The sequence below is a fragment of the Monodon monoceros genome, unplaced genomic scaffold (genome assembly GCF_005190385.1).
Source record: "Monodon monoceros isolate NGI ecotype Baffin Bay Population unplaced genomic scaffold, NGI_Narwhal_1 Super_Scaffold_4, whole genome shotgun sequence".
Lineage (NCBI taxonomy): Eukaryota > Metazoa > Chordata > Mammalia > Artiodactyla > Monodontidae > Monodon > Monodon monoceros.
This window is the reverse complement of record NW_021703781.1, coordinates 24,224,052-24,237,831: the sequence shown is the minus strand read 5'-3', so window position 1 is coordinate 24,237,831 and position 13,780 is coordinate 24,224,052. Positions and strand designations below refer to the sequence as shown.

At 35.6% G+C, this 13,780-nt stretch overlaps 1 protein-coding gene across 8 annotated transcripts in view; it reads right to left on the bottom strand.

Moving 5' to 3' along the window:
* ADK (adenosine kinase) overlaps window positions 1-13,780 on the bottom strand; it is a 488,464-nt gene that overhangs the window by 415,293 nt on the left and 59,391 nt on the right. For 6 of the 8 annotated variants that reach the window (XM_029245237.1, XM_029245240.1, XM_029245239.1 and 3 more), the window contains one exon: window positions 5,563-5,616. The exons of the other annotated variants lie outside the window; for them this stretch is intronic. In XM_029245237.1, coding sequence (XP_029101070.1) covers window positions 5,563-5,616 — 54 coding nt within the window. The remainder of the gene's footprint in view (window positions 1-5,562; window positions 5,617-13,780) is intronic. 8 annotated transcript variants of the gene reach the window in all.

Below are 13,780 nucleotides of genomic sequence, written 5' to 3'. Positions count from 1 at the left end.
CCCCACATGCCGCTGAGCAACTAAACCCATGTGCCACAACTACTGAGCCCGCATGCCACAACTACTGAAGCCCGTGCACCTAGAGCCCATGCTCCACAACAAGAGAAGCCACCGCAGTGAGGAGCCCACACACCACAACGAAGAGTAGCCCCCACTTGCCACAACTAGAAAAAAGCCCATGTGCAGTAATGAAGACCCAACGCAGCCATAAATAAATAAATAAATAAATAAATAAAATAAAACACACATAAAAGTACAAAGAAAAAAATTAAAATTCACCCATTATCAATCACCCACAGATCTACTATTCTACTACAATTCTCTTTTATGATATCTACAAGCAATCTTTTTCACCTACTTAAATCATCACGATATTAAATATTTTCCTAAAAACATTTTAATAACTGCATAGAAAGAGAAAAACAAATACCGTATGCTAACACATATATATGGAATCTAAAAAAAAAAGGTTATGAAGAATCTAGGGGCACTACGGGAATAAAGACGCAGACCTACTAGAGAATGGACTTGAGGACATGGGGAGGGGGAAGGGTAAGCTGGGACACAGTGAGAGAGTGGCATGGACATATATACATTACCAAATGTAAAATCGATAGCTAGTGGGAAGCAGCCGCATAGCACAGGGAGATCAGCTCGGTGCTTTGTGACCACCTAGAAAGGTGGGATAGGGAGGGTAGGAGGGAGGGAGATGCAAGAGGGAAGAGATATGGGGATATATGTATATGTATAGCTGTTTCACTTTGTTATAAAGCAGAAACTAACACACCATTGTAAAGCAAATACACTCCAATAAAGATGTTAAATAAAATAAAATAAAATAAATAACTGCATAATATTCCACAGAGTTAATTTAGTTAATTGCACTAGAAAAAGAGAAGAGCTCATTTAAGATTAATCCAATAGTGTGGCACTTGCTTTTTAAGAGAATTGAAAATTTTGTGTTTTCTATAAAATGTGTATATATTAAGTATGCACACAGGTCATTTGGCTCCTAATAAGATTTAGACTCCTTTCCAACATCTTTTTTTAATTGAAATAAAGTAAGTAAAGCAAAGAGTAACCTAGAAAAGATGTGATTTTTTAGTGCTAAATAGTGACAAAAGAAAAGGTCTGACCTGAAAATCTGCTTCAATCAATAAAATGTATTTTTCCTGTCATAACGCCATACAATTTTTTTTCCAGAGCACTTCCATTAGATTAAAAATTTGAGCTATTAATCTATCATCACACTACACACCTTGAAGAGTTTCTCTAAGAATTATGACAGATTTGAGCTAAATACCTATCTCTCTTTTCCAGTCTGTGGTATGGCCTAATGATATTCATTTTAACCATAGCTGGCAAAGATTAGGGACATCACTAATTTTCCTACACAGCTAAATATGTAGTTATGGTAGAAAAATAATAACTCCAATATACTTTTAGTGATAAATGCTAACTTATAAAATAATTACTATGTAATATATTCAAAGAGGAATAAAAATCTGCAAGGACACTGACAAGAAAAAGTATATAACAATCAAATCCAGAAGATATTCCAAGTGGCTTAACATAAAAGGAAGAAAATTCTGGAAAAGTACATATTATTTACACTCAGCTAGTATGTTTTATACCTGATACTGTTAACGAGACAGGACTGCCCTACCAAAGGTCTGCTATGGAATATCCAGAAGACATATCAGGCACTGTGAGAAAAAAAAAATCATCTATCCAAATTTAACACATTCTAGGTGAAAATATAATTTGAAACCCTCAATCTTTTGTTTCGAAATTCATAGTCATAAAGCAAGGCTTGTATTAAAATTCATTTGGCCTAAAGACAAGCAAAACTTCTTCACTGAGAACTACAAAGCACTGCTGAGAGAAATTAAAAGACAGACTAAATACTGTTAAGATGTCAATTCTCTCTCATATAGATTCAACATCCCCATGATAATCCCAAAAGGTTTTTCTGAGGAAACTGATATACTGATTCTAAAATATATGGCAATGTAAAGTATCTAGTACATCCAAAGCAATCTTGTAAATGAAGAACAAAGTGGGAGGACTTACAGCACCTATACTGTGTGACTAGCATAAAGAGTGACAAGTAAATCAACAGAACAGGATAAACCCATATTTCTACAGTTATTTTATTTTCAACAAAGGCAACAAAACAATTCAGTGGACAAATAAAGTCTATTCAGCAAATAGTGCTGAAATAACTAGATATCCATATAGATAAAGGAGAATGAACATTGGAATCTACCTCACATCATATACAAATATTAATGCATAATAGATCATAGACCTAAACAAAACAGCTCAAATCATACAGTTTTTAAAGAAAAATATAAATAGGAGTATCTTCATAAGTTGAGGGCAAAGGTTTTTTAGATGAACAAAGTAATAATCATAAAGGTAAAAAGTGATAAATTAGACTATAAAAATTTTAAACTTGCTTATCAAAAGGCACTATTAAGAAAAAATGGTAAGCCTGGGATTGGAGGAAAAAAATTGTAAAACATACATCTGACATTGACTGGTATCCAGAATATATAAAGAATTCCAACAAGTCATCAATAAAAGGAGAAAACAATCTAATTTTTTTCATCAGCAAAAGATGTGAACAGACTCTTCACCAAAGAAAATATACATGGCCAATAAGCTAATGAAAAAGTACTCAATATCATTAGTCATCATGGAAATGCAAATTAAACCACTCTGAGATACCACTACATATCCACCAGAATAGCTAAAATTAGCAAGACCAACAAATACCAAATGTTGATGAGGATGTAGAGCAACTAGAACTCTCATATATTGCTGGTAGGAATGTAAAACGGTACCACTTTAAAAGAAAATCTAGTAGTTCCCTATAGAACCAAATATACTATTACCCTAGTGACTCAGCAGCAAATCTATTCCTGAGTAATTATCCATGAGAAATAAAAACATGTTCACAAAGACTTATACAAAAATATTAACAGCAACTTTATTCACAGTATCCAAATGAAAGGAAACAGCCTAGACGTCCACCAATAAGAAAACAGATAAATCATGGAATGTTAATCAGCAATAAAAAAAATTAACTAATACATGAAAGAATCTAAAAAATATTATACTGAGTGAAAGAAGTATTATATAAAACATAACGTACATATGATTCCATTAATAAGAAATTCCAGAACAGGAAAAACTTAATCTATAGTAGAAAAAAAATCATAATAAGGGTTACCTCTCGGAGGGTAGGAGCAGAGAGTGACTACAAAGAGGCATAAGGGAATTTCTTGATAGAGAACTGGGTTACGAACATTTATGCACTTTTCAAAACTCAGCAAATGTACACTTAAGATTTGTGCATTTCACTGTATGAAAATATTTACAGGTAAAGGCAAAAAATTCTAAACTATTGAATTCTAGGTGATGGTATGCATGTTGAAATATTTATGGGGAAACATATTGATGTCTGCAATTTACTTTTGAAATGCATTCAAAAAGCAGATGAAGTAATGGATAGACAAAAGAATGGATAAGGTGAAAAAGAGAGTAAAATGTTAATGATAAAATCTAGGTGGCGAGTATATGGGTAATTATATACTATACATTTAAAATTTTTCATAATAAAATCTAAGAAAAAAAATCAGTCTATCCATGGGGGTGAACTATATCACAGACAGCTAAAAAAACTGTAAATGAATTAACACATTCATATGGGTTACATATTAAATAATATGAAAATATTCACAGTATTGCAGTTTTCTGGTATTTTTAATATTGGTCATAGTCTCTGAGGGCCAAAGGAACCTCTAGGTTGACTACCTAATTCCCAAAACAAAAAAGTTCTGTTACCAAACCTATAAGTAAGCAACCAACCAATGGTACAGTTACAATCACCTACCCTCATTGACTAGGCAGTAAAGAAAGAAATTATATAAAATTCCTTAACAATAAATTTGAGAACACACGATGGAGATTATAATCAAATGAAGACATAACAAATATAAAAATACTGATGAAAGGCTAGCATAACAATGGGATATATCAACTCTAAGAACTCTTAAATCCTTTTCTTACACATTGAGCCTACCATTTTATAATTAACACTTACTATAATCTCTTCTATAAGACAGAAAAAAGAAAATAATTTGGAAAAGTTTCAGGACAATGTTTGTAAATAGAACCTTAAAAAGTACTCAGAAAAATCATTACTTAACCTTGAGAAGAAAATAATAGTCTTGAAGCACTCAATCTACAGAAAAAGTTATTCTCCATAACTTGAGTACAAATGAAGATTACATTTAAACTAAACCACGAGGGACTTGAGTTAGATATTAAAATATCTTTAACATAAGAGAGTGTCAAACATTAAGGAAACTCCCAAGGAAGTTTGTAAAATTCACCCATGTATTTATAAAAAGGATAGATAGAACGTTGACTATCATCAATAATAAGCGCAGTCCGTACAACACTGTAAATCAACTATACTTCAATTAAAAAATAATAATAATAATAAGTGAGGTCCAACCTGTAGACGTAGTTAGCCTCAAATCCCTCAAACTTAATTCTACATTATTATTTGACATTAGGTGTTTCAATAATAATTACAATTATCAGAACTTTCTTACTGCACAATGGAGAAAAAAAAAGTAGCCTACTAGAAAACAGAAGCATATACTTTATTTTAGCTTCCCTCTTTGGACAAACCTATGATATTGAAAAGAGATGAAATTTTTTTTTTAAGATTTTTTTTTTTGACGTGGACCATTTTTTTTAAGTCCTTAATGAATTTGTTACAATACTGCTTTTGTTTTTTATGTTTTTATTTTTTAGCCCTGAGGCATGTGGGATCTTAGCTCCCTGACCAAGGATCAAACCCACACCCCCTGCGTTGGAAGGCGAAGTCTTAACCAATGGACCGCCAGGGAAGTCCCTGAGATGAATTTTTTAAACTCCCAAGTCTGTAATTTTTAGCTAAAAACCTCACAGTCCCTGTGAGGTAGTAATCTTTTTAGATACTACCACAGGGCAGAAAAATAGCAACAGAGATATCCCAGAATCATGTATACAGCTAACCTACCTGAAAGATAGGATCTTACAAACATTAAAATTTTTTAAAGGAACAAAATTTTATTTATATTTAAAGTGTTTTACCTTGTGCTAAACAGAGTTAGGCATTTACTTTTTCATAAGACAACGAACAAAATTATATTTCTCCACCTTAAGCAAAGGGTGGAAGTCAACTGAGCAAGAGCCAAAATTAACAATGACAATTTAACATTTTATCTGGGGAAAGAAGATGAAACGACCTATTTCCGAATATGCCCTTAGTCTAGAGGATGGGATACAATACTCCATATTCTAATGTGTGCATAGGAACAATTATTTCCTGTGTTAACCTTATGTAGTATAAATTATCCTAATCCTACTAGGATTAAGGTCATAATATTGATTACATCTTTATATTTTATACCCCATAGAGTTTTAAAAATCAGATTGTTTACATGTATCTACTCCATAGACAGAGTAAATTATGTACAGCCTAGGGTTTAATGCACTTACAGCTCCTTGTGTTTCTCTTCAGCCAAGATTTGGTCATTCAGTTTAAGAGAATACCTGTTAACACAGAAACAAAAATATACTGGTCATATAAACATACGTTTGCCTCATGGACATCTGACTGTGATATCAACATACAGCCAGTTGACCCCTATCAAATAAACACTACTACACTGTTAACAGGTTTCTATCTTAATTGATAAAACATTTAAAACTGCTTAAGTTCTTTTTTTTTAGTATTTATTTATTTATTTAGGATGCACCAGGTCTTAGTTGAGGCACGTGGGACCTTCATTGCAGCATGCAGTATCTTTTAGTTGCAGCATGCAGACTTCTTAGTTGCGGCATGCATGCGGGATCTAGTTCCCTGACTAAGGATCGAACCCAGGCCCCCTGCATTGGGAGCACGGATACCCAATGGACCACCAGGGAAGTCCCCCAAAGTGCCTAAGTTCTTTGATGGTCTATTAGTCACTTCCACAGACACTACCTCAAGAACTAAAGGGAGATGAACTTGATCATGCTTTAAAAATATGAGTTATCTTCAATATTCTTCTGTAGTGAATCATCTGTTACTTTCATGCAGCAGTTCAAAATTCAAGAGACTACTAAAATGTTAAGTATTTAATAGTTCACAAAACAATATGAAGTTATTCTTTTATTAAATACATAGCAAACATCTATGTGTACCAGACTATGTACTAGGTAGTGAGACATATGAGGAAAAGTAAGTTTTGGAGTTCTTGACTAAACCATTTACTAGCTTAATGACCACAGCCAATTCTTTCACCTCTTTAAGTCTAAGTTTCCCTGGCTATAAAATAGAGGCTACCATAAATATTAGAACAGGGATCTTCCAATATCATATATTTATACTATTGAAGGTAAACAGACTCTCTGAGGAGTACACTGAAATAGATAAACAACAATGGACAGGTCTTCAATTTCCACTTGTATTCATTCCTTTCCTAAAACTAATCTGCCTGACAATGGATCAGAGGTCTAAACGGAGAGGTCATCCAAATTCTCCTTACTTGACTCCCCTTCCACAAGTCTTTACTCACTTTGTAAAAAGAATGGCATACCTCTCGTCCATCCTGAATGAAACCGTACTGCATTGCCTAGATATAAAAATCTCTGAAGTATTAAACAAGGAATGATTCATAATATTTTGTCTGCAAAGCCTTCTTTACTTAAAGTACTACAAACTGACTATAGGGCTTCCTGTTCTATAATTACTGTAAAGAATGAAGATAGAAATTAAAAATGAGTAATTGTGATAGCATGTTCTATTTTCAGATATATTATAGAATGGGGCAGAAGTTGGTTACAATTTTCATTTAAAAAGTTCATCATTTCTAGCCCATGTTCATCATCAAAGATTACATTACTTTTCAGGGAGAGTTCTGTGAAGCAAAGCTCAGAGAGTTTCTAAAAAGAACAAGAAAGACAGTTCTTCCAAGCAACACACTTTTTTTTTTTTTTGCGGTACTTGAGCCTCTCACTGTTGTGGCTTCTCCCGTTGCGGAGCACAGGCTCCGGACGCGCAGGCTCAGCGGCCATGGCTCACGGGCCCAGCTGCTCTGAAGCATGTGGGATCTTCCCGGACCGGGGCACGAACCCGCGTCCCCTGCATCGGCAGGGGGACTCTCAACCACTGCACCACCAGGGAAGCCCCAAGCAACACACTTTCAAAACAAGTCTCCTTGCCTTCCATTTATCTACCAAGGATTAAATATCAAACATGGCTGTCACAGGAACACAAATCAAATCATTTATTTGAACTGAAAAATAAAGTCAGACTTCTTAGATCATGAAAGTCAATCTGATTGTTTTGACAATGAAAGAACAGTTTTGCCAGCAAGGTTCCAAGGCAGACAATGGCTTTAACCTGAATAAATGGCTTTGGTTAAAACATGTTTAAGGCAAAAAAAAAAAAAAAAACATGTTTAAGGCATCTGATAAAAACATCTTATCAAAAAAATATCCTTTTGACATAGGTATACTGAAGTTAACAATATTTAGCTTTTCTCAATAGCTCCTGAACAATGCCTATAAGTAAAACACTAATAGATATAATTACTACCTAATATAATTATATTAATAAGACTTAATAAAGCCTTTTTTGGTATACATCCCAGAACTGCATGTCCCTAATGACTCTAATGACCCTGGCAAGTCAGGTGGTTTCTAGTCTTTGCTTTCAACGAAACTGAAGAAGGACTTAATCAAATTACCAGCTGACAGATAAATAAAAATAATTTTGATGATAAATCATTTGATGACAGAAGAGTTCAAATAACTGAGTGACAACTACTGAAACAAAACTGTGCATTACCATTCAATTAATTATGTAAACAAATTGCTCAGAATTTACACCTCTTAAAGAAAAAAGGGGGAAATAAAATTGATGCTGACCATTGTCTTATTGCAGCATTGAGTATTATTTATCTACAAAAGGTTGAATTAATTGAAAAACATTGAAGATCAGCTTCACCCATCTCATGCTTCACCCAAACATGCATTTCCAAAATAACTTATTTTCTTGTTTAATAATGATTTAACATTTTAATACATTTATGTTGTTTTACTAACTATATGCTAATTACAATTTAAAATCTAGGAAATTTTTTTTAAACTTGACTTCACATATATATATGTTGCAGAGACATACGATAGGTGATCAGTATGCACGAAAGGCTTTCATGCATAAAAATATATTGCCTTCATAATGTATGCATAGTATATTACATGCAAAACATAATCCATGCATAAAAATACACCACATAAGGATAAAATCTGGTGGGGAAAAGTGTAATAGAGATACGAATTTAAACAGAGAAAGGAATATAAATTTTTTAAATGTTTAAAAAGAGCCTGTTTGTGTCTTTTTATAAATGAATCATGGTAGATATCAAACCACAATGGTATTTAGTATGCACTAAGAGTGATTTATCAGTTTTATTTAACATTACAATATAAAAATCATAAATATTAATTTAATGAGTGAGGAAGTACTTGTTCATCGAAACATTTTTATGGGGCTTCCCTGGTGGCGCAGTGGTTGAGAGTCCGCCTGCCGATGCAGGGGACACGGGTTCGTGCCCCAGTCTGGGAAGATCCCACATGCCGCGGAGCGGCTGGGCCCGTGAGCCACGGCCGCTGAGCCTGTGCGTCTGGAGCCTGTGCTCCGCAACAGGAGAGGCCACAACAGTGAGAGGCCCGCGTACCGCAAAAAAAAAAAAAAAAAAAATTTTTATGGAAGCTAAAAAGTTTCAACCAGTGGATTTGATGATATCTATGTCTTAGCAAAGTGCTTGGTACATATAAAATAGGACCTCAATGTTACTTTCCTTCTTTCTCTAGCTGGTTAGTAAAAGAGAAAGAACAAACATTTCTTGCCCTTAAGGACCTCACAATTCAGTAGACAAATCAGAATAAAAGTAACTGCTCATAGTGTGATAAGTATTACAATAAAGTTAAGTATAATGTATAATGTTTATTATAATAAAGAAAAGAGGGAGTAATAAGTCCCCTTCATAAGAGAGTCAAAAAACGGACAGCTTTTATCTGTTGCCCAACTTTCTCTTCCTCTCCTATTTCATCTCTTCTTTGCTCCTTCCCCATGAACAACCTTCCCTTTTAAAGTCTGAGGACAAGAATTTGAAGGGAATAGTGAAGGTGGCCCGTAAAAAAGATCCATAGTATAGGCAAGAAGCAGACTAGGATAGCCTAATTGTGATCAAATCACCCAAAGGGAAATTCTACTCGCCAGATTCACAGAGTACATCTTCAGGTCCTCAACAATAAATTTGCAAGATCCATTTTGCACTATCCTCCAGGCAAATTAGTTCTCTAACCCCAAACTTCAAAATGTTCAGTCTTCCCATAGTATTTCTGTCTCTGATCTGATTTTCCCCTGCCCCAAACCAGGGAATTTTCCATCAGATCTCAATAACCTTTACATTTCTTCATCTTTGCTGCTTTTTAACAATTTTATCTTGCTTATCTCTTCCTTGACTCTTGCACCCTTCTTCTTAAGAACCTGACCTATACATACACTACCCAGAATCAGTCAGACTGCTAGGTTTGAGGACACAGTTATATACTAAAAGGACTGCCTCAAATTTATTTCGGAAGTAGGCAAGATATAAATTAGAATTATAAATGTAAAAGTAAATACACCATCAGGTCCATAATTCTTACTAATGAAATGGAGCTATTTCTCACTGAAACATTTAATGTTAATGTTTGTTAAATGTTTGTTTAAATGTGGGGCTATAATTATATGTAGTTCTTATTTTCATTTAATGTATGCTGTTCTGCCAACCTAACTGCTGTTGGCAGAAAAAAAAGATACACAGCCTTTTGAATCTATTACATTTAACTTATTCTCTGAGTATTCAGTTTTAAATTAATAAACGTCAAAAGGAAAATTCAACTTAGTAGGAAGTAGAAAGTAGAGCGCTATATTTCAACTTTCTACTACGTCTTTTCCAGAATAATACAAAGCACAGACTATTTTTTAGTTGGGTTTTGTTTCCTAAAAATATGATTAAACAGATGTTCTACTTTTATATCCATTTCTTGATTCAAACATGAACATAGTCCCTAAAAAAGCCAGAGACAGCAAAATGGTATAGTGGTAGTTCTCAACCTTTTTTCTACCTGAATTTACCAGAAGGAAAAGAAATACACACCAATCAGCAGAAAATGAGGAAGCAGGAGAGAGCACAGGGAAGGGTCCTCTTTACCCTGCCTCTAGTCTCCACAAAGAGAGCCTCTGAGTCAATGAAACTACATTAGATTGAAAGTCAAAGACCTGTGTCATTGTCCTGATTCTGCCATTAAGTAGACAAGCCATTTAATTTCTCTAAAGAGGATAAAACTACCTATGTGACAGGGTTGCTATGTGGATCAAAAAAGATAATACTTCAGGGGGCTTCCCTGGTGGCGGTGCAGTGGTTAAGAATCTGCCTGCCAATGCAGGGGACACAGGTTCGATCCCTGGTCTGGGAAGATCCCACATGCCATGGAGCAACTAAGCCCATGTGCCACAACTAATGAGCCCGTGTGCCACAACTACTGAAGCCTGCGCCCCTAGAGCCTGTGCTCCGCAACAAGAGAAGCCACTCCAATGAGAAGCCCACACACCGCAACGAAGAGTAGCCCCCACTCGCCACAACTAGAGAAAGTCCCCGGGCAACAACAAGACCCAACACAGCCAAAGATAAATAAAATAAACAAATTTTAAAAAACAAAAAAAAGATAATACTTGAAAAGGGCCCAGCACATCATTTAACAGATATAAAGGCTCACCCCTCCCCACTTTCTTGGAATGCCTCCACCTCTACCAAATGAATAATTAAATTAGCTCAAAAGTAGATTGGTGGGGGGGGGTTGTTAAAGTATTTCACTTGTTTTGAAACAACTGCACAACTACAAATTTCCATTAAGGAAACATCAGACAGTTGTATACAAGGATGTCAACTAGAGCATAATTTATGGAAAAGTAAAACTGTAAACTATTACACCATCCAAAACGTATCCAACTGCATCAGTAAATTACAGTTCAACCATGGGGAAATGGTTCAATATTGTTTTTTTTAAAAAAAAGGAGAGGGACTTCCCTAGTGGTCCAGTGGGTAAGGCTCCGTGCTCCCAGGGCAGGGGGCCCAGGTTTGATCCCTGGTCAGGAAACTAGATCCTGCACACATGCTGCAACTAAGAGTTTGCATGCCACAAGTAAGAAGTCCGCATGCCACAAATGAAAAAAAAAAAAATCCTGGAACTTGCCTGGTGGCACAGTGGTTAAGAATCCACCTGCCAATGCAGGGGACACGGGCTCAATCCCTGGTCCAGGAAGATCCCACATGCCACAGAGCAACTAAGCCTGTGCGTCACAACTACTGAGCCTGCGTGCCACAGCTACTGAAGCCCTCAGCCTAGAGCCCGTGCTCCGCAGCAAGAGAAGCCACTGCAACGAGAAGCCCGCGCACCGATGAAGAGTAGCCTCCACTCACTGCAACTAGAGAAAGCCCATGGGCAGCAACAAAGACCCAACGCAGCCAAAAATAAATAAATAAAATAAACAAATTTACAAAAAAAAAAAATCCCGCATGCCACAACTAAGACCCAGCGCGGCCAGAATGAATGAATAAATGAATGAATGAATAATTTTTTTTAAAAAAAAGAAAAAGCTTGCAATATACTCCCAGAAAGAATTGGAAACATATATATCAAAATATTATATATCATTGCATATGATTTTTATTTTTTCTTTGTGTTTTTAAAATGTACATAATAAGGATATTATTTTGAAATTAGAAAAACTATATTAAAAACAATTACATACAACACTTTAGAATACACTTTATGATACTCATCCGGATACAGTTTCCACTTAAACTTTTCAACCAATGAACTTGTAAGCCTCCAAAGATTACATGAAAACTTTTCTTGTACAAAAAAATTTAAATAAACTTAATTTAAATACTTTATTATATAAATATTGACAGCAACAGGTGACAAGTAAGTAGGAAGAAGGGAAGTGGGAAGGGAGGGAGAAGGAGGGGTAGAGGGGACACAGGAGGAGGGGAGAGGAGGAGGAGAAATACTTCCCTCAATCCTGTCTGAGCTATTTAAGGAAGACACTCTTGAAGCAAAGAAAGAATAAAATCCAATAATGGCATTCCTACCATGGGCAATGGGAAAATGGTATTATTATTTAGGTTTATAATTAAGTATCAGAACACATAAATAAAATGTATTAATACATTATAGATAACTATTGAGATACGCTAGAACAACAGTAGTGTACAAGTAACAGTAATAAAACAAAGTTTGGGCCTTTTGTAAGAAACTGAAACAGACACTATTTATTCAGATGTGTTCTTTCCCTGAAGATTAGCATAACTTAGAATTTCAGGCTCAGAAAGGTGCCTGAAGAGACTGTGAAGTCCAGAACAGCCCAGTCATAAATGAAATGCCCTACCAATGTCACAGATAGTTAATGTCAAGCTAAGACTTGCTATATAGCAGGATGATAATAAAATATTCCATAAATACTTGCAACTAAGATTGCCCTGTGAGAATTAAATGAGTAAAATTCTAGAAATCTACAAATATTACCATATAAACCAAAGAACCCTAATGGTTCCTGTTAAGTTTTATGAAGTTGATAGAATCAATCATACAGATAATGTGGATATAGTGAGATTTTAAACAACATAACATGTTTAAATGGCTCTTGCAATTGTAAAATAAAAGTTTATTCAAACATATTAGAGGGACTTCCCTGGTGGTCCAGTGGGTAAGACTCCACACTCCCAATGCAGGGGTCCTGGTCTGATTCCTGATCGGGGAACTAGATCCTGCGTGCATGCTACAACTAAGAGGTTGCATGGTGCAACTAAGAAGTTCACATGCCACAACTAAAGATCCCACGTGCCGCAACGAAGATCCCGCATGGTGCAACTAAGACCCAGTGCAGCCAAAATAAATAAATATTTTTTTATAAAAACATATTAGAGGTAATTCCCTGGCAGTCCAGTGGTTAGGACTCTGTGCTTTCACTGCCCAGGGGCCAGGTTCAATCCGTGGTCAGGGAACTAAGATCCCGCAAGATGCGCAGTGCAGTCAAAAAAAAAAGCAAATTAAAAAAAAAAACAAAACCATATTAGAAAGCACAGAGAACTATATTCAATATCTTGCGATAAACCATAATGGAAAAGAATATTAAAAAAGGAAGGTATATATATGTATAACTGAATCACTTTACTGTACAACAGTAATTAACACAACATTGTAAATCAACTATACTTCAATTTAAAAAAATACAAAAAAAACAGAAAGGAAGAAAAAGGAGATCAAAAGTGTTAATCCACTAATCTTTCAGCTTTCACTAAAGCTGAAATTTAAGAGGCTTATAAAGAAACAGATTCAGAGTAAACCATGGGGGATGGCACACTGGTTAAGAATCCGCCTGCCAATGCAGGGGACGTGGGTTCGAGCCCTGGTCCAGGAAGATCCCACATGCTGCGGAGCAACTAGGCCGGTGTGCCACAACTACTGAGCCTGTGCTCTAGAGCCTGCGAGCCACAATTACTGAAGCCTGTGCACCTAGAGCCCATGCTCCGCGACAAGAGAAGCCACCACAATGAGAAGCCCGCGCACCGCAATGAAGAGTAGCCCCCGCTCACCGCAACTAAAGAACGCCCTC